General features: G+C 65.2%; 4 protein-coding genes across 4 annotated transcripts; 2 read left to right on the plus strand and 2 right to left on the minus strand.

Annotated features, from left to right (window-relative positions):
- Positions 1 to 106: 106 nt before the first annotated feature.
- Positions 107 to 2,601, plus strand: CHLRE_01g025600v5 (uncharacterized protein). The gene is made up of 2 exons (XM_043058546.1): positions 107 to 1,936; positions 2,197 to 2,601. Exons 1-2 carry the CDS (start codon positions 302 to 304, stop codon positions 2,341 to 2,343), a joined length of 1,782 nt encoding a protein of 593 aa, XP_042928460.1. The 5' UTR covers positions 107 to 301; the 3' UTR covers positions 2,344 to 2,601.
- A 385-nt stretch (positions 2,602 to 2,986) lies between these two features.
- CHLRE_01g025650v5 (uncharacterized protein) lies at positions 2,987 to 5,328 on the plus strand. Its single transcript, XM_043058547.1, has 2 exons — positions 2,987 to 3,361; positions 3,936 to 5,328. The coding sequence occupies exons 1-2, from the start codon at positions 3,129 to 3,131 to the stop codon at positions 4,348 to 4,350; spliced, it is 648 nt and encodes a 215-aa protein (XP_042928461.1). The 5' UTR covers positions 2,987 to 3,128; the 3' UTR covers positions 4,351 to 5,328.
- A 12-nt stretch (positions 5,329 to 5,340) lies between these two features.
- CHLRE_01g025700v5 (uncharacterized protein) lies at positions 5,341 to 17,906 on the minus strand. Its single transcript, XM_043058548.1, has 19 exons — positions 17,562 to 17,906; positions 17,201 to 17,314; positions 16,768 to 16,881; positions 16,543 to 16,601; positions 16,286 to 16,358; positions 15,905 to 16,052; positions 15,467 to 15,606; positions 15,064 to 15,180; positions 14,759 to 14,911; positions 14,451 to 14,535; positions 14,173 to 14,244; positions 13,765 to 13,933; positions 13,445 to 13,591; positions 13,014 to 13,299; positions 12,720 to 12,821; positions 12,512 to 12,580; positions 12,233 to 12,336; positions 7,923 to 12,071; positions 5,341 to 7,650 (listed from the first exon to the last, which is right to left on the minus strand). Exons 1-19 carry the CDS (start codon positions 17,673 to 17,675, stop codon positions 6,639 to 6,641), a joined length of 7,227 nt encoding a protein of 2,408 aa, XP_042928462.1. The 5' UTR covers positions 17,676 to 17,906; the 3' UTR covers positions 5,341 to 6,638.
- Positions 17,907 to 18,050: 144 nt separating this feature from the next.
- Positions 18,051 to 21,546, minus strand: CHLRE_01g025726v5 (uncharacterized protein). The gene is made up of 4 exons (XM_043058549.1): positions 21,060 to 21,546; positions 20,866 to 20,945; positions 20,473 to 20,509; positions 18,051 to 20,236 (listed from the first exon to the last, which is right to left on the minus strand). Exons 1-4 carry the CDS (start codon positions 21,061 to 21,063, stop codon positions 20,187 to 20,189), a joined length of 171 nt encoding a protein of 56 aa, XP_042928463.1. The 5' UTR covers positions 21,064 to 21,546; the 3' UTR covers positions 18,051 to 20,186.
- Between the last annotated feature and the right edge of the window lie 377 nt (positions 21,547 to 21,923).

Genomic DNA, 21,923 nt, shown 5'->3' on the forward strand with positions numbered 1-21,923 from the left:
AGAAAATGCGCTATGTAGCCATCTCCTGGCTGCCTGAAATTGTGCGATGCATGAGGCCACTCGTCGCAGCAGAGTTTGCCTCACTAATCTACACGTTCATGTAATCGTAACTGTAAAACTTGTCAGTAGCATTGAATGAATTTACTTAGACCATTTGACGCGTCGCTGACCATTTAATTCTATCAAGCGACCTGTCTGGAGCAGTCGCCTACGATTTTACCCCCATACATGAGTCTATAGCATAGATAAACCGCCTCGGGCCCTTGTCTTGAGTCGGACATTGGCCTTAGAGCCCCCGACCATGGCGACAAAAGCCGCGGCCGCGACGTCCATCAACCTCAACGATGTATTTGTGCCGCCGGTGCACGGCGGAGGTGCTCGGAGATTGTCGCTAGGCGAGGGCGAGTCGCTACCATCGTTGGGCGGGACCATGGGCAGTGCCGGGCCAGGGCCGGGCAGCTTGCAAGGCACTGCAAAGCTGTCGGGTCAGGTCCTGGCGCTGTCCAATGCCAAAGAGCGGGCGTCCAGCACCGGGGCGACGGCGCGCCGGTTGTCAGCGGGGCCACCAGGTATCGGCTCCCCCGACGCCTTCCCACCACCTTCGGCCCACTACAGTGACGGTCCCACCGGCGGGCAACAGAACCCGCGCCTGCCGCCCCTCATGTACGGCATCGGGCCGCCGGGGCGAGCGCCGCCCGCGCCCTCCCTGGGCTTATCAGGCACGCCGGCAGGCGTGCCGTCCTTCCAGCAACCGCTGAACGGCGGGCCGCAGCAGCCGCTGGAGCCCATCCAGCAGCATCCCGCAGTCCTGCCCTCCGGCCCCGCACCCGCCTCCTACCCCTACGCGCCCAAGCGCAAGCCGCCCAGCGCCTTCATGCGCAACAACCCGCTCAAGCAGCAGCTCGAGTACCAGCAGGTCATGGCCGGCGCCACACGCGGCGCCGCCTCCGCCCGCGGCCCCGGCCCCGGCCCTAGCCCGGGGGTGCAGGCCGGCGCCGCCGCCGACACGCTGCTGCACGTGGACGCGGCGCAACACACGCAGCTGGCGAACGACGTGCTGGCGGAGGCCGCGGCGGCGCTGGCGCAGGGCGGCGGCTCCGGCATGTCCGGCGGCAGCAGCTACGCCGCCGCGCCAGCCACGGCGCCGTGGGGCGTGAGCAGCGTGAGCGATCTTGAGGCGCTTGACAGCATCCTGGACCAACTGGTGGTGGTGGACGCGCGCATGCGCAAGGCGCTGCTCAAAGGGCCGCTCATTTCATTTGAAACCGTGGTGCCCGACCAGGCGGGCGGCCACGGCGGCCGCGGCGCCTCGGCGCGCGGGCGGCAGGCCGCGGAGGACGAGCGCGACCGCACCTTCCTCACCGCGGTCAAGGGCATCACGGAAGACGCCGGTCAGGAGGAGGAGGCGCCGGCGGCGCCGGCGGAGCCGCCGCCGCCGCTGGTGCTGCCGCCACAGGACGTGGGCGGGGCGCCGGGGCCGGGCACCGGGCGCATCACGTGGGGGCAGGAGGAGGTGGCGGAGCCGCCGCAGTCGCAGGGTGCGGGCGGCGCCACCGACTCGTCCATGTTCCCCGCCTCCATCCCGAACACCGGCATGCACCCCAGCTTCACGCGCGCGTACCTGGCCTCCAAGGCCGCGCCCAAGGCGGTGCTCACGCCGCCGCCGCCGCCCGCCACTGCGGAGCACCTGCTGCGCTCGCGCCCGCCGCCCTTCATCGCGGCGCCGTCGTACGAGGAGCTGTGCGGCCAGATCCGGGACGTACAGCGGCAGTACACGTGTGGATCCAACAAGCCGCCGGCGGGCACGCCGGCGGCGGCGGCCGCGGCGGCGGCGGCGGCAGCGGTGGGCACTGCCACCACCAACCAGTACATTGCGGGTCTGGACGGGCCGGCGCTGGAGGACGTGGTGGCGCAGCAGGACCTGCCCATCAGCCTGGTGAGTGCAGGGGTGGAGGGAGCGGGGGCGGGCTGTGGTGGTCGTGGTGGTGGTGATCGTGGTGGTGGTGATGGTGGTTGTGCACTTGTGGGCGAGGGGCTGGATGCACTGGGAGCTCGGGGGACACTCGACTCCGCCGTGGGCGAAGGGCGAAGAGCAAGGGCAAAGTGGGCCGTGCGAGTGCTGCTATTTGAGTGGCTGCGCCATGGTTTGTCATGACCTCTGGTGCTGATCCTGCCTCGCTGCGATGCGCTGTGCAGGAGCGTGTGCGCCCCACATTCGTGGCGCTGAAGCACAAGGCGCGAGCACCATCACCGAAGCGGAGAGCAAACAGCCCTGGGCGAGGCGACGGAGGGCCAGGCGGGGGCGGCTACGGCGGGGAAGCACTTGCCGGGCGTGGCTTGTAGCGGAGTAGTGTTGGGACTAGAGCCCGTGTGGGTGTGTGCTTTTGGGGGTGTTTTGCAGCAGCAGGCATTGTGTCGTGCCGCCTCGCTGATGGGCAGAGCTGTGTACAGAGGGTCAGTGCATAGGCGGCCCCGATTACATAAGAATGACAGGGAGCAGGGGCTGGAGCGGACCCTGACAGAGCGACAGGTCGCCTTCATCATGAGGTACCCTGGCCGGGGATACCTGTCCTGCCTGGGTGATTGTAAGTTTGATTCAACCAGGGCGGTCGCCCGTTAGAAGCGCAACCCCCCATTCCCCCCCCTCCCCCCCCCCCACACACATTGTCTGCGAGTGGGGACGTGCGTTGTTAAAAGCCGCTGATGCTGGCGGCGTGTCCGAGACTCCGAGGTCCGATGCCGGCCTGGGACGAGGCAGCCGGTGTGGGGTTGCGGTTTCCAGCAGCACTTTGCATGCGGCAGGCCCCACGATGCAGCCGCGCAGGGTTGGTCCCGACTGACGCAACGAAGACCGGGGGCCTGGCGGAAGCAGTGTGCTGGGTTCGTGGGGGTTTGCTGGCGGTTGGAGGACCAACGGACGGGTCGAGGTGGGAGGGAGGTCTGGTCCCCTCGACTCCACTCCGCTCGAATCCAGCGTAATCGCCATGCGAGAACCCTGGGCGAATAATGACAAGGTCGAGCACGCGCCGGTGCAGTACTTCCCACAGCGCCAACTGATCGCCCTTTCCTGCTATCGTATCCTAAAGCGGTGCTGGGCCCCCGGGGTCCACCGCGAAACGCACGCAAAGATGGCTGTTGTGCCACGCGCCGGCCGCAGCCCGCAGCTTGCCAGCCTCATCAGCATGCTGGGTCCGCTGCTGCTGCTGCTACTGCTGCTGGCAGCGCCCCTGCTGCTGCAGGATCAGGCATCCGCGGGCCGGGTGTCGCTGGTCTCGCATTCGGCGAACGCTGGAGCTGCCTCGGCTGCTGCCTCTGCCGCGGCCAACGGCGGTGCGGCCGCCTCCAAGGCTCGTGTGCACAAGTGAGTTGAACACAAAGGTTTGCAGGGCTAGGAGCCGCGAATAAAGCTGAGTTTGCACCAGGATTTTCGCACCGGGGTTGTTCGAACATTCGTCAGCGAGGCAGGGACGTGGCGATGCCTCGAGCTGCTGCGGCTGTCGTGTCGCGGCGTGATTCAGGAAGCGCGAGCGGGAGGGTGGGGTTGGGCCCGGATGCAACGCTTGCAACAGCGCCCGTGGGTCTGGACTCGGCGGCCCAACAAAGCCATGCAGCATGCAGCATAGGTTGCAGCTTAGCAGCGTCTGCACACGTAACAGGGCTCCGCGGGTCTGTGGCGTTGTTAGTCGGGCCCGACCCACGGGCGAAGCGGGCCTTTCGTGGCCGCAGGTGCTCTGCTTCCCTCTCCCGGCGGCTTCCGCGGTCCCCCATAGCTTGGAGCCGGCTCGCTGCGCAACGTGTGTGTCAGACAAGAGCAATATTAACGCGACGCTTAAGCTGTTTATGCTTAGTGCCCGGCGCTGTGAGCCTTCCGCGATGAGCCCCTGTGCGCCTGTGACATTACGGTTTTGCTTCTCTTCCCTCCTGCCTTTCCACAGTGACGCTGCTGCCCTCCGCCGCCTGCTGACCCAGCACTGGCCGGCTGAGCACTCGACCACAGGCAGCCACGGCGGTTATGGCGGTTATGCGCCGCCTCCGTATGGCGGTTACGCGCCGCCGCCTCCGTATGGCGGTTACGCGCCGCCTCCGTATGGCGGTTACGCGCCGCCTCCGTATGGCGGTTACGCACCGCCGCCTCCGTATGGTAATTACGTGCCGCCGCCTCCGTATGGCGGTTACGCACCGCCGCCTCCGTATGGTGGATATGCGCCGCCTCCGTATGGTGGTTACGTGCCGCCGCCTCCGTACGGTGGATACGCGCCGCCTCCGTATGGTGGTTACGCGCCGCCGCCTCCGTACGGTGCATATGCGCCGCCGCCTCCGTACGGCTATGGCGGCTATGGTTACTACTGAGCAAGTAACAAATTAGGTGCTGTGAGCCGTGTTATAATGTCCGAGCTGTGCGTTCGGGGAAGAATGATTTGCGGTTCGTGCCTATGCATGCCTAGAAGCACTGCCATTGTGTATCTCTTATTTCCTACCGTGTGCTGGATGTCTGGCTGCTGACAATTAAGGGCACCCGTCGTGGGCATTTGTCTTCGTGAGCACAGACTGACGACATGTCTTTCTAGCTTCCATACTCGCGGTGTGTTCCGCTTCATGCAATGCATCCCCCAGTGGTTCCAGTTGTACCGTATCATGCTAGATCTGTGACCATTTGTACTGAGTTGTAAGTACACCGCGGCGAGGCCTGGCTTTGAACTGGGATGTTAGCCCAGGTTCAGGATGTGGTGCTGGCTGATGCTGGCTGGTGGCTGGACTTTTGGGCCGATAGGTATAACATATGGGGGCCATGGCGCTCAACGTGCCAACAGCAGTTGCACAGCGTAAGCTTTTGATGAGATTCCGTTTATGTTCTGGCCAATCACTGCGAACCATGCGTGGGAGAGGCCTAGGGAGGAGAGGACGTGCCCTCTACGTGCGGCTGAGGTGGAGGACGAGCATCACGTCTTGATGCAATGTGCAGGCTATGCCGAGCTACGGGTGAGCAGTGGCTTAGACTTCAGTAAAAACATGCGCGTAGTGGTGCTGAAATATGAGCCTGTCAGGTTAGCCGCATTACGGTACTCGCATAGGAGTGGGCACGTGCACCTTACACGGGGAGAACAGTAAGTAGGACGACGTCATTTGTTGGCATTATCAGGGTTACCCTGGCCCAGGCCTCCGGTTCCCACGAGGCAGGAAGGCACGACAATATCGTGCGCAGCACTTTGTAACCACACACCCACAGTAACTGCGCGCGCGTGTTTTGTGGCTTTGTTCCGTTTGTGTTGTGGATAACCCCACACCACACGCGGCTAGGTGGTCAGGCCAGGGAACAAGTTAGGGATTTGGAAAGCTGTTGAGCCGCTAGACGGGAGTCACGAAGCACAAGAGGGCCTGGCGCTTTGTTTGCAGCAGCAGTACAGCGTGTAACCTGGTGCCCAGGACGACAATGCACAGATGTATCCATGACTCAGTCCACTCGAGCAAAGATTTATGCACAGCGCTTCACGCACAGGCTGAGGTTCTCTTCTGAATGCTCCGACACAACAGTAACAACACCGCTTGTGCTCATGTGTCACGCTTTGAAATGCACCGGTGATGGCACCTGACTCCTGTAAACGACCCACTGCGTTCGCACACGCGCAGCTCTGGTACGCAAGCCGTGAGCCAGCCGCACGTGTTCGCCGAAAGTGGAGAGGAAGGGATTATCATACGAGTTCCTAGGTTCACGGAGATTGCTCATGCTTCGGTCCACGGAATCTGCATTTTGAGACGACAACAGCCGATCCCAACCATTTGCCGCGTGCAGGTGACACGCGCGCACGCAGCCCATGCAGCGCATACCTACAGCCAAATTCGCACGCACACAAACGCACGCATGAGTGGACACGCAACGTAAACGACACAGCGAGCAAAACATCACTGGTCTCCACCCAGTCTTAGGAGCGTTAGTGAAGAAGCACAGGCGGCCGGCTCTCTCAAACAAACGTGGAAGAAGGCGTTGAAGAAAGGTTCTGCAATCTCCTTTCAGACTACTGGAATCCGCATGTCCAGAAACAAAGTACGCATGCATGGTAACCTTAAAAGGGCTGTGCACCAGTGCCGTACACATCACCCCCATAGCCCGCATTTGATACAGGACGTAATGAAACAATAATCGCTCTTGATGCACACTGCTCTAGCGCCAATGCCACCTCACCATCGTAGCAACGCGCTTGGCGGCTCGTACCTACAGCATGCGGTTTCCCACACATTAGCTGAAGCTTGCTGCTACACTCTGAAACGCCCTCCTTGTATGTCGGGCCGCATCATACCGTAATGCTCCACTCATATGTTCACAACCCGCACTTGGCTCCTCCTCCCCCTCCACTCTCCTCTTACATGGATGACTTACCCCAGTCCCACTTCCTTCCCAACCAATTTGTAAAGAATAACCCTTGAACCCCGTGCACGTCCCTGCTCACAAAACTGGTGGCGGGGGCCATTAGCTTCCACGCTGTTGGCACAATGACAAATGAGCTCGCACGAGTGCGCCATGCCGCGCCTCCATGCGTGTAGTAAACAGCCGCGCCGTCGCCGTCCTCAGCCCGCAGGCCTGCGCTTACGTGCCCCGCCAGATGGACGCCACAGTGCACCGACCGGCATGGCCCGCCGGCTCAGTCCAGCTTGCGCACGACCCTCGTGGCGGCAGCCAGGTCGGGCCGCAGCTGCAGGTGTGTGGAGGTGTTGACCAGCACCTGGCCAATCTGGCCCCGCTTGGACAGAGCGTTCAGCGCCGCCCAGGCCTTGCCGCGGTACGTGATGTGGCCGGTGAGGCTGCCCGGTGGTGGCAGCACGCCGCCCAGGTCGCCAGCCACCACCGCGCCCGCGCCGCGAAGGCCGGCGAAAAAGGTGCGTCCCAGCTGGCCCATGCCGCCGCCGCCGCCGGCAACCCCGCTGCTGGCAGAGGTGGCAGGCAGCGGCGCGGCCACGTGCGGCGCGGCGGCGGCGGCTGCGCTGGGCACGTCCAGCCCCTCCAGGCCGGTGCTGGCGGTGGATGCCGGCCCGTCGCCGCCGCCTGCGGTCGTTATTGCTGCTGCGGCTACAGTGACGTTAGCTGCAGCCGCTAGGGGCGCCGCCGCTGAGGTTGCGAGCCCCGACGCCACGGCGCCGTCCAGCTCGGCAGCGGCCTTGAGCGCGGGCTGGCCGTACGTACTGCCGCGGTCGCCCAGGGGCGGCAAGGGGCAGGACGCGCGCTCGTCAAAGATGGCCGGTCCGCCGCTGCCGGCACGCCGCATCGCGGCCGCCAGGTGGCGGTTGGGCGACATCAGTGTGCTACCCCTGGGGCCCCCGTGCACGGACCCGTAGCCGCCTGCAGCGGCTCCTGCGGTGCCAGAAGCGGCAGTGTGGCCGGCAGCAGTTGCTGCGCCAGCATCACGCCGCGCGTTGCTCATCGACACGCGGCCCGCCGCAAACGTGGCGGCCTGCAGCACGCTCATGCCGGCGGCGGAGAGGCGCCGCACGGCGGCAGTGCTGCTGCGCTTCATGCCGCTGCCGGCGCCCAGCCCCGCCTCGGCTCCTGTGGAGCCGCCCTCAGCCAGGGCGGCGTGCAACAGGCTGCTGCCGCCGCATGCCAGGCGTGTCAGGTCCAGCGGCTCACACAGCGGGTGCTCCAGCAACTCGGCGGGCCTGTGGGGCGAGAAGAGGGCGGCGTGCAAATCGTCAGAGCATTCAGGAGAAGCCAAGTGCTGAATGGTTGGTCCTTAGTCGCTGGTGGCCGCAAGGCAGCTTACGGCTGAGGATTTACGGTAGCACCGCGAGAACAGGACAGCATGCAACACATCAGATCACATGCAGCACAGGTAATGCAAGGAATAGTTGGTCCTGAATTGTTTAAGGCCGCAAGGCAGCTTAAGGGCTCGGAATTCCAGTACCGCACTTGCGAAGTGCAGGTAACTCACCAGTCGAGCAGAGGCATGACCATGAGCGCTCGCAGCATGAACGTGGCCGCGCTGTTCGCATCCTCGAACACCACCGTGAACACGCCGGGGCGCTGGCGCCCACCGCCGCCTGCTGCCTGCTTGCCGCCACTGCCCGCTACCTGGCCTGCAGGCTGCTTGCCGCGCGGCGCAGCGCCGCCCGAAGCAGCGGTGGAGCCGCGGGCAGCCGCAAGCGCAGAGTCCGTGTGAAATCGCCCGCTGTGGCCAGCAATGGAACCCAATGGGCCCGACGCCAATGTGGGCCCCTGTCCTGCCGTTCCCCGCCCGAGCTCCTGGCTCTGGCCTTGCCCCGGCAGCTCCTGCTGCCCATCTAGCACCGGCTGGGCCCGGGAACGCATGTTCTGTGACGTCCCGCCCTCCGCGTCCACGTTAGCTCCTTCGCCGCCGGCTGCCTGTGCACCGCCGCTGCGGCCCGTCACGCGGCCGTGAAACGAACCGTCTGGCGTTACCTGCAGCGGCGCCGACACGGGGGCCGCCGCAGTTTCGACGGGGCTCTCAGGCCTCCCGATCGCAGGTGCAAGCTGCTGCTGCGCAAAGGGCGACAGCACCGCTAGCGGCAGCGTCCTCTGCGACCGCTGTGACTTTAGGGAGTGCGGCTCCGACGGCTCGCCATACTCCGAGCACTGCTGCGCCCGTGGCTGGAAGCTGGCGCCGCGACTGCTCAGGCCCAGGCCGCCGCCACTCCCACCTGCGTGCCAGCCGTCCGCCCCCTCGACCACGTACACGCGCTCGCCCATCTCCCTCAGCAGGTCCAGCAGCACCCGGTGCAGGAGCGCCAGCGCCCGCGCCGTCACCTCAGCGTTCCAGGCCAGCAGCGTCGCCGCGCCCGACACGCTCAGCCGCGCCGCCGCCGCCTGCCGCGCCGGCGCCGCCAGCACGCCGCACAGCGGCGGCAGCACGCCCAGGCTGCGCAGCGGCCGCGCGCTGAGCAGCACCAGCCGCGGCAGCAGCGCGCCGCTGACCAGCTGGTAGAGCTGTTGCGGCGGCAGGTCCGGCGCGAGGCAGTGCGCGCCCATCCAGACCAACAGCGGCTGGTGCTTGCGCAGCACCTTCTCCAGATCCTCCGGCGCCGCCAGCATAGTCGACTCCAGCGCGGCCCTCGCGCTCTCCGACAGCATCGTCATGCCGCCCAGCGCCGAGTCCGACACCAGCTTGGCCAGGCGCATACACAGGCCCGAGTACTGCACGCGCGCGTTCTTCCAAGGCGCACGCAGCACGTCGCTCTCCGACAGCACCCCGCACGACATGCCCACGCGCACCCGCAGCCCGCGGAAGACCACCACGCCTCCGGCGGGGGCGGCAGCGGCAGCGGCAGGAGCGCCGGCGGCACTGCCGTCCTGCAGCGGCTGCAGCGTTGCGGAAGGCTGTGGCAGCCCTTTGAGCCGCGACTGTGTGATGGTCCGGCTCAGCGCAGCGGCAACAGGGCGTGTGGCTGCCCACCCGCCGGCGCCGCCCGCAGCCGACGTCTGTGGGGTCACGCCCGGCAGGTGTGACGCGCCCGCACCCAGCGCGTAGCCACCGCCAGTCGTCACCGCAACCATGCCGGATGACCAGACCGAGCCGGCGGTGCCCTGTGGCAGCCGCAGCGCAGACGATGGCGCCTGCGGCGGCGGGGCCTCGAGCGCTGCCGCCATGCGGGCATCCAGGCTCGCGCGCCGGGCGGAGCCCCGCCCGGGAGCAGCCGCGGCCCAGGACGGGCGCTGCGACAGCAGGCAACCGCTGCCAGGGACGCCGGCGTCTCCGCTCGGGGTTGGCACGGCGCTCGTGCTTGCCATGGCTGCCTGGAGCTGCGACAGCGAGGGCCGAGCCGGTCCAGCCACCGCACTGGTGGCCCCGCCTGCAGGACGCACAGCAGCGACAGCAAAAGCTGCCTGCCACTCACCCGACGCCTGTTGCGATGCGGGGGCAGTCACAACGTTAGGAGCAGGGTGCGCGCCTGCTGCGGCGTCGTCGCCGCTCGCCGGCAGTAAGTCATCAGCCAGACGCAGGCTGTGGCTGGGCAGGTAGGGCCGCTGTCCGCCGTCCGCACGCACAAAGTCGCCGCCACAGCCGCCGCTGCTGCTGACACCGCGTGCCGGAGCGCCCATAGCCGCAGCCAGGCTGGCCGGCCGCCGCGGCAGCGGCGAGGTTGTGCGCTCGCGGCCAAGTACTTCGCTGCCGTGGTCTGACCCTGTGGCCGCCAGCTCCTCCGCACATGCCTTCATCGGTACACCAGCGGCGCCATCACCGGCGCTGGCCCCGGTCATGGTGCCGGTCACAGTCATCGACACGCTCCCGCTCCCGCCCGCGCCCAGCCGCACCCACTGCGCCCTCAGCATCTCCTCAACCGTGGCCTGGCCCAGCCCGCCACCGCCGCTTGTGAGAACCACTTCGTCATCCTGAAGAAAGGACAGCGCTGAGCTGGGCTTGGCGAGCAAGGTGGAGTGCAGGTGGTGCGGATGCTGCAGCTGCTGCTTGTCAGTGGTCCCGACAGAGAGCCCATCAAAGCGGAACCGCTCGGCTGGGCTGCTTCGAGCTCCGGCGATGACGTCCGCATCAGTGGCCACCGCGAGGCTATCGGGGGCGGCGGCGCCGCCGCCGGGACCGAAGCCGGTGACCCAGGTTGACACGGACACCGCCTTTTGCGTCATGCTCCGCATGTGATTGCTGTAGGCCGCGCCGGCCGCGCCGCCGGCGCTGTTCAGCATGGCAGCAGATGGCTGCAGGAGGGTGCCTTGCAGGGCGATTCCAGTGCTGGACACGCGTTGTCCCAGCGTGCGGCTAGCCGAGAAGGGTGATGCGGGGCTGGTCTGGCGCGTGAGACGAGCAACCGGCGAAAACTGCGGCTGCAGCTGTTGCTGTTGGTGTATTTTCTTGAGGGCCTGGGCCAGGCTGGCGCTGCGCTTTTGACCAAAGGATGTCAAGGTGGCGGCATTGACCGGGCTAGAGGTCGCTGACTCCTCCGTGCCCTGCGTGGCCAGAAGCGGTTGCGGTCGGCTGGGAGAGCTCTCCATGCGCGGCACCTGCACGCGCCCGCCACTGAAGCTTGGCCCATCCGCCGGGTGATGAGGCGCAGCGGCAGCCTCAACGCCGTTAGCTGCGACCGTTGCCGACGCTGCCGCTGACTCGGTGCCGCCACCGTGGCTCAGCTGCAGGTCCCTGTTCGTCCGGCTGACGTCCTCACCGCTGCGCAGCTGGCTTGCTGCCGCCGGCACGCTTTCAATGGACGCACCGCCGACTGCGTCCAGGTACGGGCCCACCGTCACCTCGGCCTCCACGGAACTGCTGAGCCCGACACGCTCATCCTGCTGCGGCGCCGCGCCGCGCAGGTAGCGGCTGGGGCCGGCCGGCAGCGTGAGAAGGCCCTGCCGCTCGCGCAGCGGCGGTGCCGTCCGCGAGCCCTCCCGCCCGCCGCCATTCGGGTCCCCGCCCGCCGCGTCCGCTGCCAAGTTTACCGAGCGCCGGGATGACGTGGCCAAGTAGGCTTCCAGCGTAGGCGGCTGCCAGCCGCGATCCCCTACCAGCAGCTGCTGCTGCTGCCAGCCCTCGCTGTAGCTGCTTGGGACTGCCTGAGCCTCAGCCTGAGCGTGAGCGTGAGCCTTCTCGGCGGCTGCGAGCGCATCCCCGGCGGCGGCGCCGTCCGCCGATTCATCCACTGCTTCGAGTATGCTCGGCGCCTGCCGCTCTAGAAACCCCGACCCCGCGCCGTAGCCGTCCGTGGACCTGAAGCGCACAGGCATGCTAGTGGCGCTGGCGCTGGTGGCAGTGGCGGTGGACATGGTGTCCCGCGCGAACGCATGCGCGCCAGCCGAGTTGCAGGAGGCGGTGGCGGAGCCGGCCCCGGCTGCGGCAATGGCCGCCGTTGTCGCGGTCACCTCCAGGCTGTGCTGTGACGGCTGCTGCAGCTGCTGCACCGTCGGCGGCAGGGGTGAGTCCTGGCGGTGCATCTGGGACGTGGTTGACGACAGCTGCGCCCGGCTCAGGGGCGGTGTCAGCACGCGGGCTGCGGTGCCGCCGCCGGACGTTGAAGCGGCCGCGCCCTGGGAGAAGTGCTGGCGCGACTTGGCGCGGCCAGCTGTGCCTGCTCCCGACTGCCAGAGTTGTGTAATGGCGCCGTTGCCAGGTGCAACCCTGAGGAGCAGTACGGCGGCAAACACACACAACCGGTTCCGTTAAGCAGGCCTGGGGTTTGCAGCACAGTCACTTTCGCGGAGGCTGCTGACACCGGGCACAGCCCTGCGATACCAGAAGTCCGGCGCTCATTGAGTCACTGGCCCGCAGCGGCCACCCACCTGGCCGGCACCATCGTGATGGGCACGGGGCTGCCCACCATGTCGCCACACAGCACCTCACTGCCGGACAGCAACTCCTCGGGCCACTGCGCTTGCAGCAGAGCCTGCGCACACACGGCGGCAGTTACAGCAGGCAGCAATCAGATAACGCTAGCGCATTGGGCGCAGGGTGCTTGCATGTGTGCGCACCCGCCTGCCGCTCAATCGCCACCCCACCCTTGGACAACTGATTGCCCAGACAAACCACCATGCCGTACACACCATGCTGCCCACACACACCTGCTGCAGGTCGAGGCAGAAAGCCAGCGCGTGGGCCGGCCGGTGGAACGCCAGGACGAACGAGTCGCCCTGCAGCGCGTGTCACAGCCAACATGTCCGGGCCAGGGTCAGAGCCAAGAAAGGTGCGCGGGTGCATTGTACAAATAATCATACGTATGTTTGTTACCGGTATCTAGCAGGCCAGACCCAGGCACGACTGCATTTCTACCTCGGTGAGGCACTCGTAGCCGCTGTGCCTGCCAATCAGGTCCCGCACGATGCCGTTGTGTACGTCCAGTGCCAGATTCATGACGTCGCTCATCTTGTCCCACTGCACAGCGACAAACAGGTACGGGCACACGGGGGCATGAGGTCAGAGCGCGCCGGAGGCATGTCGACAAACTACGCCACTGCGCGCTGGGCTTCACCACCTAAAATTGAGTACTTGCCAAGCTGTAGCACCGGCATGCTGTCCCTGTCCCGCCAACCCACACAGCCCGCCCGCTCCCGCACGCCTACGCACCAGCACGGTAGAGCCCTCGATGTCGGTTAACACCAGAGCAGTGTCGGGGCCGGGCCCGGGCGCCTCCGTGAACGTCTTGAGCGCTTTGGCCCGCGCCCGCAGCCGCGCGCCCTTGCGCCACCAGTACAGCCCCGCCACCGTCACCACCAGCGCCGCAACCGCCAACGCCACAGGCAGTCCCACCAGCAGCCCCAGGCGCCGGCTGTTGTCGCCGGAAGGCGCGGCCTCGGAGGCGGGCGTGAGCGCGGTGCTGCTCTGCTTGTACGGATCAACCCAGTTGATGGACCTGTGAACAGCAGGCGGTGTATTTGGACGAGTCCAGATGCCGTTTCGAGGGAGTAACAAGCCGGCGCCAGGCCGTGGCGTGAACCGCGGTGCTAAGGCACGCACATGCTGCACTTGCCCACGCCCACAGACAAGCCCGATCTCACCTCCTGTACTCGTCTGCAAACGCGGCTGGGTCCTGTGCCTCCGCAATCGCGGTCAGGACGGCGTCCACCTGCTTCAGGATGGCTGGCAGAGACTCGACCGGCGTGGACTGGTCCAGGTAAGCCAAGGCGGCGGCCAGCAGTGCGTCCCTGTTGGGAGCAGTTCCGACGACAGCATCAGCATCAGCAAGTTGCACTGCGCGTGCCGGAGGGCTGGCCTGCGGTACGGCACTTCGACAGCTCCCTCGTCTGCTTGCACAACCCCCGCGAGGCGCCCAGCGCCAAGACAGGATGGCAGCGGCGGCAGCGGTGGTGGCACTCACGAGACGTTCTGTGACAGGCGGATCTTTAGATCGGTGTTGATGTTGATGCTGGCGGTGGTGGCCTGGTAGGCCACCAGGAAGCGCGCCACGTCGCCGGCGTCATAGCCGCGCAACACCCAGCGCGGCGCGTTGGCGAGGTCCATGTCGGCGGCGCGCATGGGCAGCAGCTCTGCGGAGCACAGGCGCGCGGGGTAAGCCGTTCATGGCGAATAGAGTGATACAACCACGCCGGGGGCGTGCCCTCCATGTGTGCAAGACGGAGTAGTTATGATTGCAGGTGTGAAGGTGGGAGGCGGCAACAGCCAGCAGGCGAGCGCATTGAGGAAAGGGCACATTGCGGCGGATGCATGGCGGTAGACGGGTGAAGGGCAGGTGGTGCCGAGGCGACAGGGGCCGCGCCTTGCTCACCGTTGGGCTCCAGAAGCAGCCCGTCAATGCCCAGCACGGAGGGGCTCACCAGGGCCGCCGCCAGTGTGTAGCCTGTGCCGCCGAGGGAGCCGGAGGGAAGCCGTCCATGAACACGGGAGTGGAGTTTCGGAGTGCGCAGTGCGCTTGTGGCGCGAACCCGGGACAGCGTTGAGGCACAAGCACGCACGACGCCAAACATCCAGCAAGCCGCGTGTCACAACGTGTTTGCAAAGCAAGGCAGGCCGCTGCACCCCTGGCCACTGTGTCTGCCGGCTTACTCAGCAGCTGCTGGCCCAGTGACGACAGGCCGTTCAGCAGGAACAGGATGCTCCCCAGCGCGATGGGCCGGTTGACCGGCAGGCCCTGCAGAGCAGGCGCGTCACACATTCAAATGCCTGAGCACCGTACCGGCATCAGCCGCACTGGGCCCAGGAGTGGAGCCCGACAGAGGCTGCACATAAGCGCCAAGGTACACCATCGCGGTTTAAGCAGTTCCTGCGTTCAAATCGCCGCCACGGCCCTGAGCCCCGCGGCCCTGAGCCCCGCGGTACTGAGCCCCACGGCCCTGAGCCTGGCCCCCACTCACCAGCGCCACGCCCTGCGCCAGGGGGCAGCGCTTGCTGTCGCACGGCACCAGCTTGCGACTGACGCGGTCCAGCACGCGCGTGGAGCCCGGCATGAGCCCCACGCCCAGCTTGCCGCGCATGGCCGTCAAGTTCGGCTCGCCGATGTTTGCCAGCTGCAGGGGCGATGAAGCACAGCGTTGTAGATGCAGTAAAGTCTGAGCGAGGAGTAGCTGTGCCAGGCATGGCGGTTGTGCATCCTGTCTGCCACTGGCGTCACGGCAACAGCTCTTGCAGGAAGCAGCTACCCGGGGGGGGGGCGTCTTACCTTGAACAGCGACCCGTCATCCAGCGCCATGAGGCACTCCCCCTTGAGGAAGTGTCGGCGCAGGCACAAGGGCGCATCCGAGGCCGTGGGGCCCACGCGACGCAGCCGCCGGAAGATCTGCGCGCAGTGCCACGTCAGCACCGGGCGTCAGCACCAGGCGTCAGGACAGGCGTGCTCCCCACCGGCACGCAGCAGGTGCACCGCAGCCCGCCATGTCCTCGACGCGCCTCGATCACGGCAGCTGTGCCCCCACTGCATGCGGCCTCCGCGTGCCAGCCTCACTCCCAAGCACCCCTCCCGAGAGGCGGCAGCCCCACGCGACCCCGTGACGTTACCACACCTCGCCCCTACTTTGGTGTGCGGCCCCACCACGGCCCCACCGCTGCCCGCATGTCCCACCCACCTTGAGCGCCGCCTCGCCGGCCTCGCTGTTGAACAGGGGCGCCATTGTGGCCGCGTCCCAGAACAGCCCCTGACTGGGTCCCTCGCCCTGCGCGTAGCTGCCGAAGATGGTGCGCATCATGATGCTCTCCGCGCGGCAGCCTGCGCGGCAAGCACCACAGCCACGGCGCACACGCACACACACACACACACACACATCAGTGCCAGGGAATGGGCACAGCTGCTGTGATCGAGGCGCGTTGAGGACATGGCGGGCTGCGGTGCATCTGCTGCGTGCCGGTGGGGAGCACGCCTATCCTGGCACCTGGTGCTGACGCCCGGTGCTGACGGTCCAGCTGCCGTGGCGCGCGGCGCGAGGTGCAATGCCGCAACCTTCTCCCACCCGCCCAATCACGCCCGGGATCTTCATCAAATCTTGTTGAGGAACTCTCAAACCCACCTATGGACATAATGCAGGCGCCGTTGAGGCCGTCGCTGCCGCCGTGGTAGCGCTCCGCCAGGTCCGTGAACTCCTCCCACGTCTGCGGCACCGTCAGGTTGTCGCGCTCGAACACATCCCGCCGGTAGAACATCACGTACGGCGCAGCCTGTGTGTGCGTATGAGGAGGCGCGTGCGAGCACAGGGTCGGCGTTCGAGGTTTGGTGGGCTTAGCGCGATAGGAGACGCAACGCCCGGCAGAGCTGGAAGGCGGCGGCGCGTGACGGGCAGAGCCGTGCTGCACGGGACACCTGGCAACCCGCGTGTGGGAGTCCCTTTGCAGCGAGCTACAGCCCGCTCCTGGTCCCGACCTGCTGCAGGCCTGCCCGCCCGCCCACGCACCAGCACGGGTATGGCCCTCACGGCGTGGTCGTAGGTCACCCCAGCTCCCCTGAACTGAGCCGGCAGCCCACGCCTGCACCCATGCAGCGCAACGCAGCGCCGATGGAGTCACAAGGGGGAACCGGCAGCAGGAAGAGAGCCATGCGTCCATAAACCCTGCTCCCAATCGTGCGCACGCATCTCAGCATCCCAGCTCTGGCGCCCACGCAGCTGTGCCAAGGCGCACCCAGTACCGTATCCCGCCGCTCCGCACCCACCAGTCCAGTGTGGGGTCCTGCGCCACCAGAAGGCTGAGGTCGGGCAGCTTGCCAGGCACCTGCACGCACAAGCCGGCACAAGCGCAGCGGAGCGTTGTCTCCACAGCGTAACAATGACCTCCCTTTCGCACCTTGACGCTTCAAGTGCAAGGTACAATGCCCCTCCATGTGTTACACCAAAAGGAAAGCGCGGCATGACCGATGTCCTAAATTGCCCGGTCCCACCTGCGCCGCGTCTCCAAACCCAGATGAGGTCGTGAACATCAGGTCATAGCCCCTGCCGGCTGAGGGCGGCGCTGTGTCTTTCAGCAGCCCCGCGCGAGCAAACACAAACCCCAGCTGCGGGAGGCAGGAGAGGTGTTGGCGGAGGGGGGGGGAGAGGGTGAGTGCGAGCAGCGGGATGCAGCGGGGTTAGTGCGGTATGGTTTCCGTAACCGTGTTGGGTTCTTGGCGGCCCGCCCGTGCCTGCCCTGGCGTTCCGTGCTGCGGTGACGCGCTACGCAGCACACGCCGAGGAGTGCCAGCGACACACCACACGGTCCGTCAGAACGCCATGCCGGACCCGCCAAGCCAACAAGCCTGTGCACACGCGCCTGGGACGGCCAGTCCAGCGCGACCCTTCCAACCAGCAGACTCTGATCTTATACATGTCGCTCACCGGTGTCAAGGCCGTGTAGTTTACGCCGGCCCCGGGAGCGAGCGGGTTGGCCTTCAAAACCCGCTCCAGCAGGGCCGGCAGCATAACACTTTGAGGTGCCACCAGCCGCACAGCCTACGGCCAACGGAAAAGCAGAACAGGTAAGCGGGAAGGCGTAAGGGCGCGGGTCGGCGGGGCCTTCACTAGCAGCCCGATGATGGCCCGACGGACTGCACGTTCGTTGACCACCAGAGCGGAGGCCCGCACGTCCACACCTTTCCATAGCCAACGTCGCTGTTACCCTCTCGCTGCGGGGTTTTGATACGGACTCGCAGAGCTGCTACCAATGTATTTCTCACACCCCGTTATCAAGTACACCTACCCGGGGAGGAGGAATTTGAGTGGTATTCACATCTCCCGGCAAGCATGACGCAAGTATAGACGTCAGGCGGAGCCGAGAAGCTCCCGCAGCACAGTTGTCCGCCAGGCCCGGCATCGCACACTGCTGGGCCGCCGCTGTCGACTGTGCGTATGTACATCGATGAAGCAGCGAGACCAGTGCGAGCGCGAGCCAACATATGCGCGCAGTTCGCCGCATGCTTCCATAATGGACCGCGTTATATGCACCATGCACTAGTGAGCTGTAAATGCACCATGGCTTAACGTTTAGACGTCAATAGGTTTTAAATCAGACCGCCGTGAACAAAGCAACCAGTGAGGTATTAACTCGTGGTACAAGTCTCTGCATCATTTGTATGCAAAATAAGGACACAGTGTGTTGATACAAACCCACTGCCACTTGTTTGCGCCTCCCGGCACTGTCCGACTCCATGTGCAATGGCGATCGCGGGACTAGCATGCTGCTTGAAGGTCGACCCCGTTTCCTACCCGCTCTCTCAGCGCGTGGCATATTGCGTGCTTGTCCCCCAAGGCGACGTGCCTAGAGCCTTGCCCGGATCAACTTCCCGGATTGCCGTGTGCCCTACTTGGGCCCCCGGTGCCGGGCGCCCCGACGGTCCCCATGCCTGCCCCTCCGCCGCACTCGCCTACTCACTGCCAGCCCTGTCATGCCTTCACTGTACGATACTCAGACACTGTGCCAGCGTGGCTGCTTCTATGGTGCGTTGGGCTGCCCTCGCTTACGCCAGTATAGATTATTGTCGCGTCGTTCGTTTTGTCTACCGTCGCCGTTGCCCGGCTTTCAGAGTTCGCTGCCTTTGATCTGTGCAGCGCTCGCGTGCGTTGTTGCTGGTGGTGGCGGCTGGTAGCTACCCCACCCTGCCCACCCATTCGTCCCCTCCCACCCATCAAAGTGGAACGTCCGTCCTATACCATCAAACACGCACAGACCCCCCCCCATTGACGTTCGTGCGCTGGGTGCTCCGCGCGCTCACTTGCGGTTTTACGCTGTTCCTGCAGTCCCACTCTGAACGGTACACGCGCCAGGCCCTGAAGCCCGCGGCCCCGTGCTCGGAATGACGCGCCGCCTCGCCCAGACGCTCCCACTTGCTCCCACGCCTCCCAGTGACCAAGAGGATCTCCACTTACCACTGCGGTCTGAAGTTAAGTGCCCTTGGCTGTGAGACTCCAGCCCAGCGGCTCCTCAATGTCAGCAAATTTTAACACGATGGCAGTAGCGCGCGGTTTGAGCCAGTACGAAACTTTTGGGGCAGTTCTGGTGACCGACACACCAGGACGGACCGGGGTGTTCCTGGGTGTTCCTGGGGGGCTCCCCCCCTGAGTCGCTGATCAGTCCAAAAATTCATACTACATCAGCAGTGGCCCCCGGTCGCGGTCAATAACCATATCTTCTGCACCCTCAACACACGTCTATCATCACAGTCATCTGCGCAATCGTGCCCGCCCAGTCGTCCCCACCCGCGTCCATAATAGCAGTAATTCCAGAAGCCCCAAACTTGCGCCCACTTCCCAAACAAGTTCCCATAGTGGGGGCTATCACCTAATGCCACGTCACGTTCACACTGTGGCCACTGGCCACTGTCACAACGGTAGTTGACAGTACAACTACGGCGATCGATGTCGTTAGCTGATAGAGGTTACATGTGGGACGACAGCCGTGGACAAGCCAGGGCCCCAAAAACGTACGAGACACGCACGCTCACCCGAGGAGAGATCCCCGAATGACCCCCATGCTCCTCGCCTCCGGAGAGGGGAGGAACCCCAGGCCCGGTTCACCGCAAACGCTAGCGCTGCTCACCTAAGCCGTGGGTCGGCGTCATAAGACTACCTCTTGCGAGTCCCTAAGCTGACAAGCTAGGGTGAGGCCGGTGGCGAGTCCGCTGTTGGCCCTACCAAGATAACCCCTCCAACATCATCTGACGCTAGGAATGGGTGCTGGTTCGGGACAAGGTCCCAGCGGCGCGGAGGCCGACGCAGACTCACAAACGCAGCTAGCCGTGACCAGAAGTCCGCAATCACCTCCACACCGATTCTTCGCACAACAGCAACCTCCGCAGTCCGGTCTGCAGCATCACGGCAAGCGTAAAGGCGCTGTCGGCCGTATTCCAGGGCCGCCACAGCAGCCAAGCACACGATGTCCCACACCGCCTGCGATAGCCCTGGTGGCGCCTGTACTAACCACAACTGGTTCCGTGTGATGTCCACATTCGCATGCTCCCGCATCACATCACGCAGAGCCTCCGCCACCACACAGTCCCAGAAGTGATGAACCCTAGCGCCAGCAGTCATCTGAGTCCCACACGGGCATTTCTCCACGCGTCCATCTGCGGCCCACGCCGCAAGCATCCCAAAGCCCGTGAACCCATTGACTGCCAGACGCCAGAGCGGTTCCTTGTGTCGCGGCTCCCACACCAAAGCCCACAGCCGCGCCAGGGCCGCCCGCAGCGCATGAATCGCTTCCGCTGGCGGCGCGGCGCCGCTGTAGGCCTCTTGGATGAAGGCCAAGTGACGCACGCGGAGCGCGTCGTACGCAGGCGCAAGTTGAAGCTGGGTTGCCTGCTTCACCGTAAGGGTCAGCAAGGGCACGTCAGCCGCGCCATGCCGCCACCCCAGGCTCTGCGCAAGCAGCAGCCATACCTGGGGGGCAGGAGGCGCGGAGGCCGCGCCGCCAGGCGCATGCAGTGTGGCCGACGCCGCCACCCTCCACGCCGCCGGTACACGGGCCAGCAGCGCGGAGAATTGGGCAGCAGCATCCGGGCCGGACTGCAGCTCCGGCGGCACGCGCGCCATATCCGTAATGCGCAGGATGGGGCGCAGGACGGACCGCTTGTACTGTATAGTGCAGCGACGTGCGAGGCGCGGCCCGAGCGCACCAGCCGGCTTGGAAGCCACCAGCTGGCGCACCGTTAGCTGATAGAGGTTACATGTGGGACGACAGCCGTGGACTAGCCAGGGCCCCAAAAACGTACGAGACACGCACGCTCACCCGAGGAGGGATCCCCGAATGACCCCCATGCTCCTCGCCTCCGGAGAGGGGAGGAACCCCAGGCCCGGCTCACCGCAAACGCTAGCGCTGCTCACCTAAGCCGTGGGTCGGCGTCATAAGACTACCTCTTGCGAGTCCCTAAGCTGACAAGCTAGGGTGAGGCCGGTGGCGAGTCCGCTGTTGGCCCTACCAAGATAACCCCTCCAACATCATCTGACGCTAGGAATGGGTGCTGGTTCGGGACAAGGTCCCAGCGGCGCGGAGGCCGACGCAGACTCACAAACGCAGCTAGCCGTGACCAGAAGTCCGCAATCACCTCCACACCGATCCTTCGCACAACAGCAACCTCCGCAGTCCGGTCTGCAGTATCACGGCAAGCGTAAAGGCGCTGTCGGCCGTAGTCCAGGGCCGCCACAGCAGCCAAGCACACGATGTCCCACACCGCCTGCGATAGCCCGTTAGCGAATCATCTACACATGCTGTTCCAAAGTGTGTCTCCTGGCGTGTTTTTGGGGTGTGGCGTGCGCCCCAGCCCGCTTTCAAGGCTGCGACCAAGTGTAACTGACTATTTGCGCCCTGACGCCCAACCCAGCGGCGCGCCATTAATTTTTGACAGCGTTTGCTGTGAGAAAACGCTGGTCAAAGGAGATGCACTTTGTGGGGTGGGTGAACGAAACGCGTTGACTCTTATGTTGAAGAATAGCCAGGGCGCCCAGCACCTTTACTTTTTTGCAAGCGCCAAGATCGGCTGAAGGGATGCGAAGCGCGGGACCGGTTAGCCCCCCATTGCGCAATCTCCCCAAGGCGCATATGCGTGATTCATCGTATTCATTAGATAGACCGAGGCGATCTGTATTATCTACGCGCGGACGGTTCCCCTGAAGCCCAGCGAGCGAGCCAAATGCACCACCAACAAGCTTGCCCGCGGATGCGACTTACTGTGCATCGCTGAGATCATCGGATGTATTGAATAAGTATCTATTTGTAGGACATAATATGTGCGCACAGTGCTCCTGCTGACTGATTGACTGACAGCCTAAATTGCGCAATCTTTGCGGCTTGGCATTCGTCATAATGTATTTGGAAGCTCTCTATGTTGCTGGTGTGCTGGCCGCGGCCTATTCGCCCCGCAAGAACTGACGCGCGCGCCTGACCGCTTCTCCGCCCGACCGTTCGCGCGCGAGCGCCCTCCTGTATGGGGGGGGAGGGGACACCGCCCGTGCTTGTGTGCTGGTGCCTGCGCCACCGTGCGATGCTTGCATCCCGTGCCGCCGTAGAACCAGCCCCCCCCCCCCCCCTTCCCCATCGGCGCAAACTTACTGGCCGCGGCCTATTCGC

The sequence above is a fragment of the Chlamydomonas reinhardtii genome, chromosome 1 (genome assembly GCF_000002595.2).
Source record: "Chlamydomonas reinhardtii strain CC-503 cw92 mt+ chromosome 1, whole genome shotgun sequence".
NCBI lineage: Eukaryota > Viridiplantae > Chlorophyta > Chlorophyceae > Chlamydomonadales > Chlamydomonadaceae > Chlamydomonas > Chlamydomonas reinhardtii.

What these genes read in the sequence shown, in the direction of transcription:
- CHLRE_01g025600v5 (XM_043058546.1), top strand. Translation starts at nt 302, where the DNA reads ATGGCGACAAAAGCCGCGGCCGCGACGTCCATCAACCTCAACGATGTA. An exon ending in AGGACCTGCCCATCAGCCTG is followed by an intron (nt 1,937 to 2,196) that starts GTGAGTGCAGGG and finishes TGCGCTGTGCAG; the next exon opens with GAGCGTGTGCGCCCCACATT.
- CHLRE_01g025650v5 (XM_043058547.1), top strand. Translation starts at nt 3,129, where the DNA reads ATGGCTGTTGTGCCACGCGCCGGCCGCAGCCCGCAGCTTGCCAGCCTC. An exon ending in TCCAAGGCTCGTGTGCACAA is followed by an intron (nt 3,362 to 3,935) that starts GTGAGTTGAACA and finishes GCCTTTCCACAG; the next exon opens with TGACGCTGCTGCCCTCCGCC.
- CHLRE_01g025700v5 (XM_043058548.1), bottom strand. Translation starts at nt 17,675, where the DNA reads ATGCCGGGCCTGGCGGACAACTGTGCTGCGGGAGCTTCTCGGCTCCGC. An exon ending in GGTTTGGAGACGCGGCGCAG is followed by an intron (nt 16,602 to 16,767) that starts GTGGGACCGGGC and finishes TTGTGCGTGCAG; the next exon opens with GTGCCTGGCAAGCTGCCCGA. An exon ending in ACTGGGCCAGCAGCTGCTGA is followed by an intron (nt 14,245 to 14,450) that starts GTAAGCCGGCAG and finishes TCGGCGGCACAG; the next exon opens with GCTACACACTGGCGGCGGCC.
- CHLRE_01g025726v5 (XM_043058549.1), bottom strand. An exon ending in GGTCACGGCTAGCTGCGTTT is followed by an intron (nt 20,510 to 20,865) that starts GTGAGTCTGCGT and finishes AACCTCTATCAG; the next exon opens with CTAACGGTGCGCCAGCTGGT. An exon ending in GGTGGCTTCCAAGCCGGCTG is followed by an intron (nt 20,237 to 20,472) that starts GTGCGCTCGGGC and finishes CCTGCCCCCCAG; the next exon opens with GTATGGCTGCTGCTTGCGCA.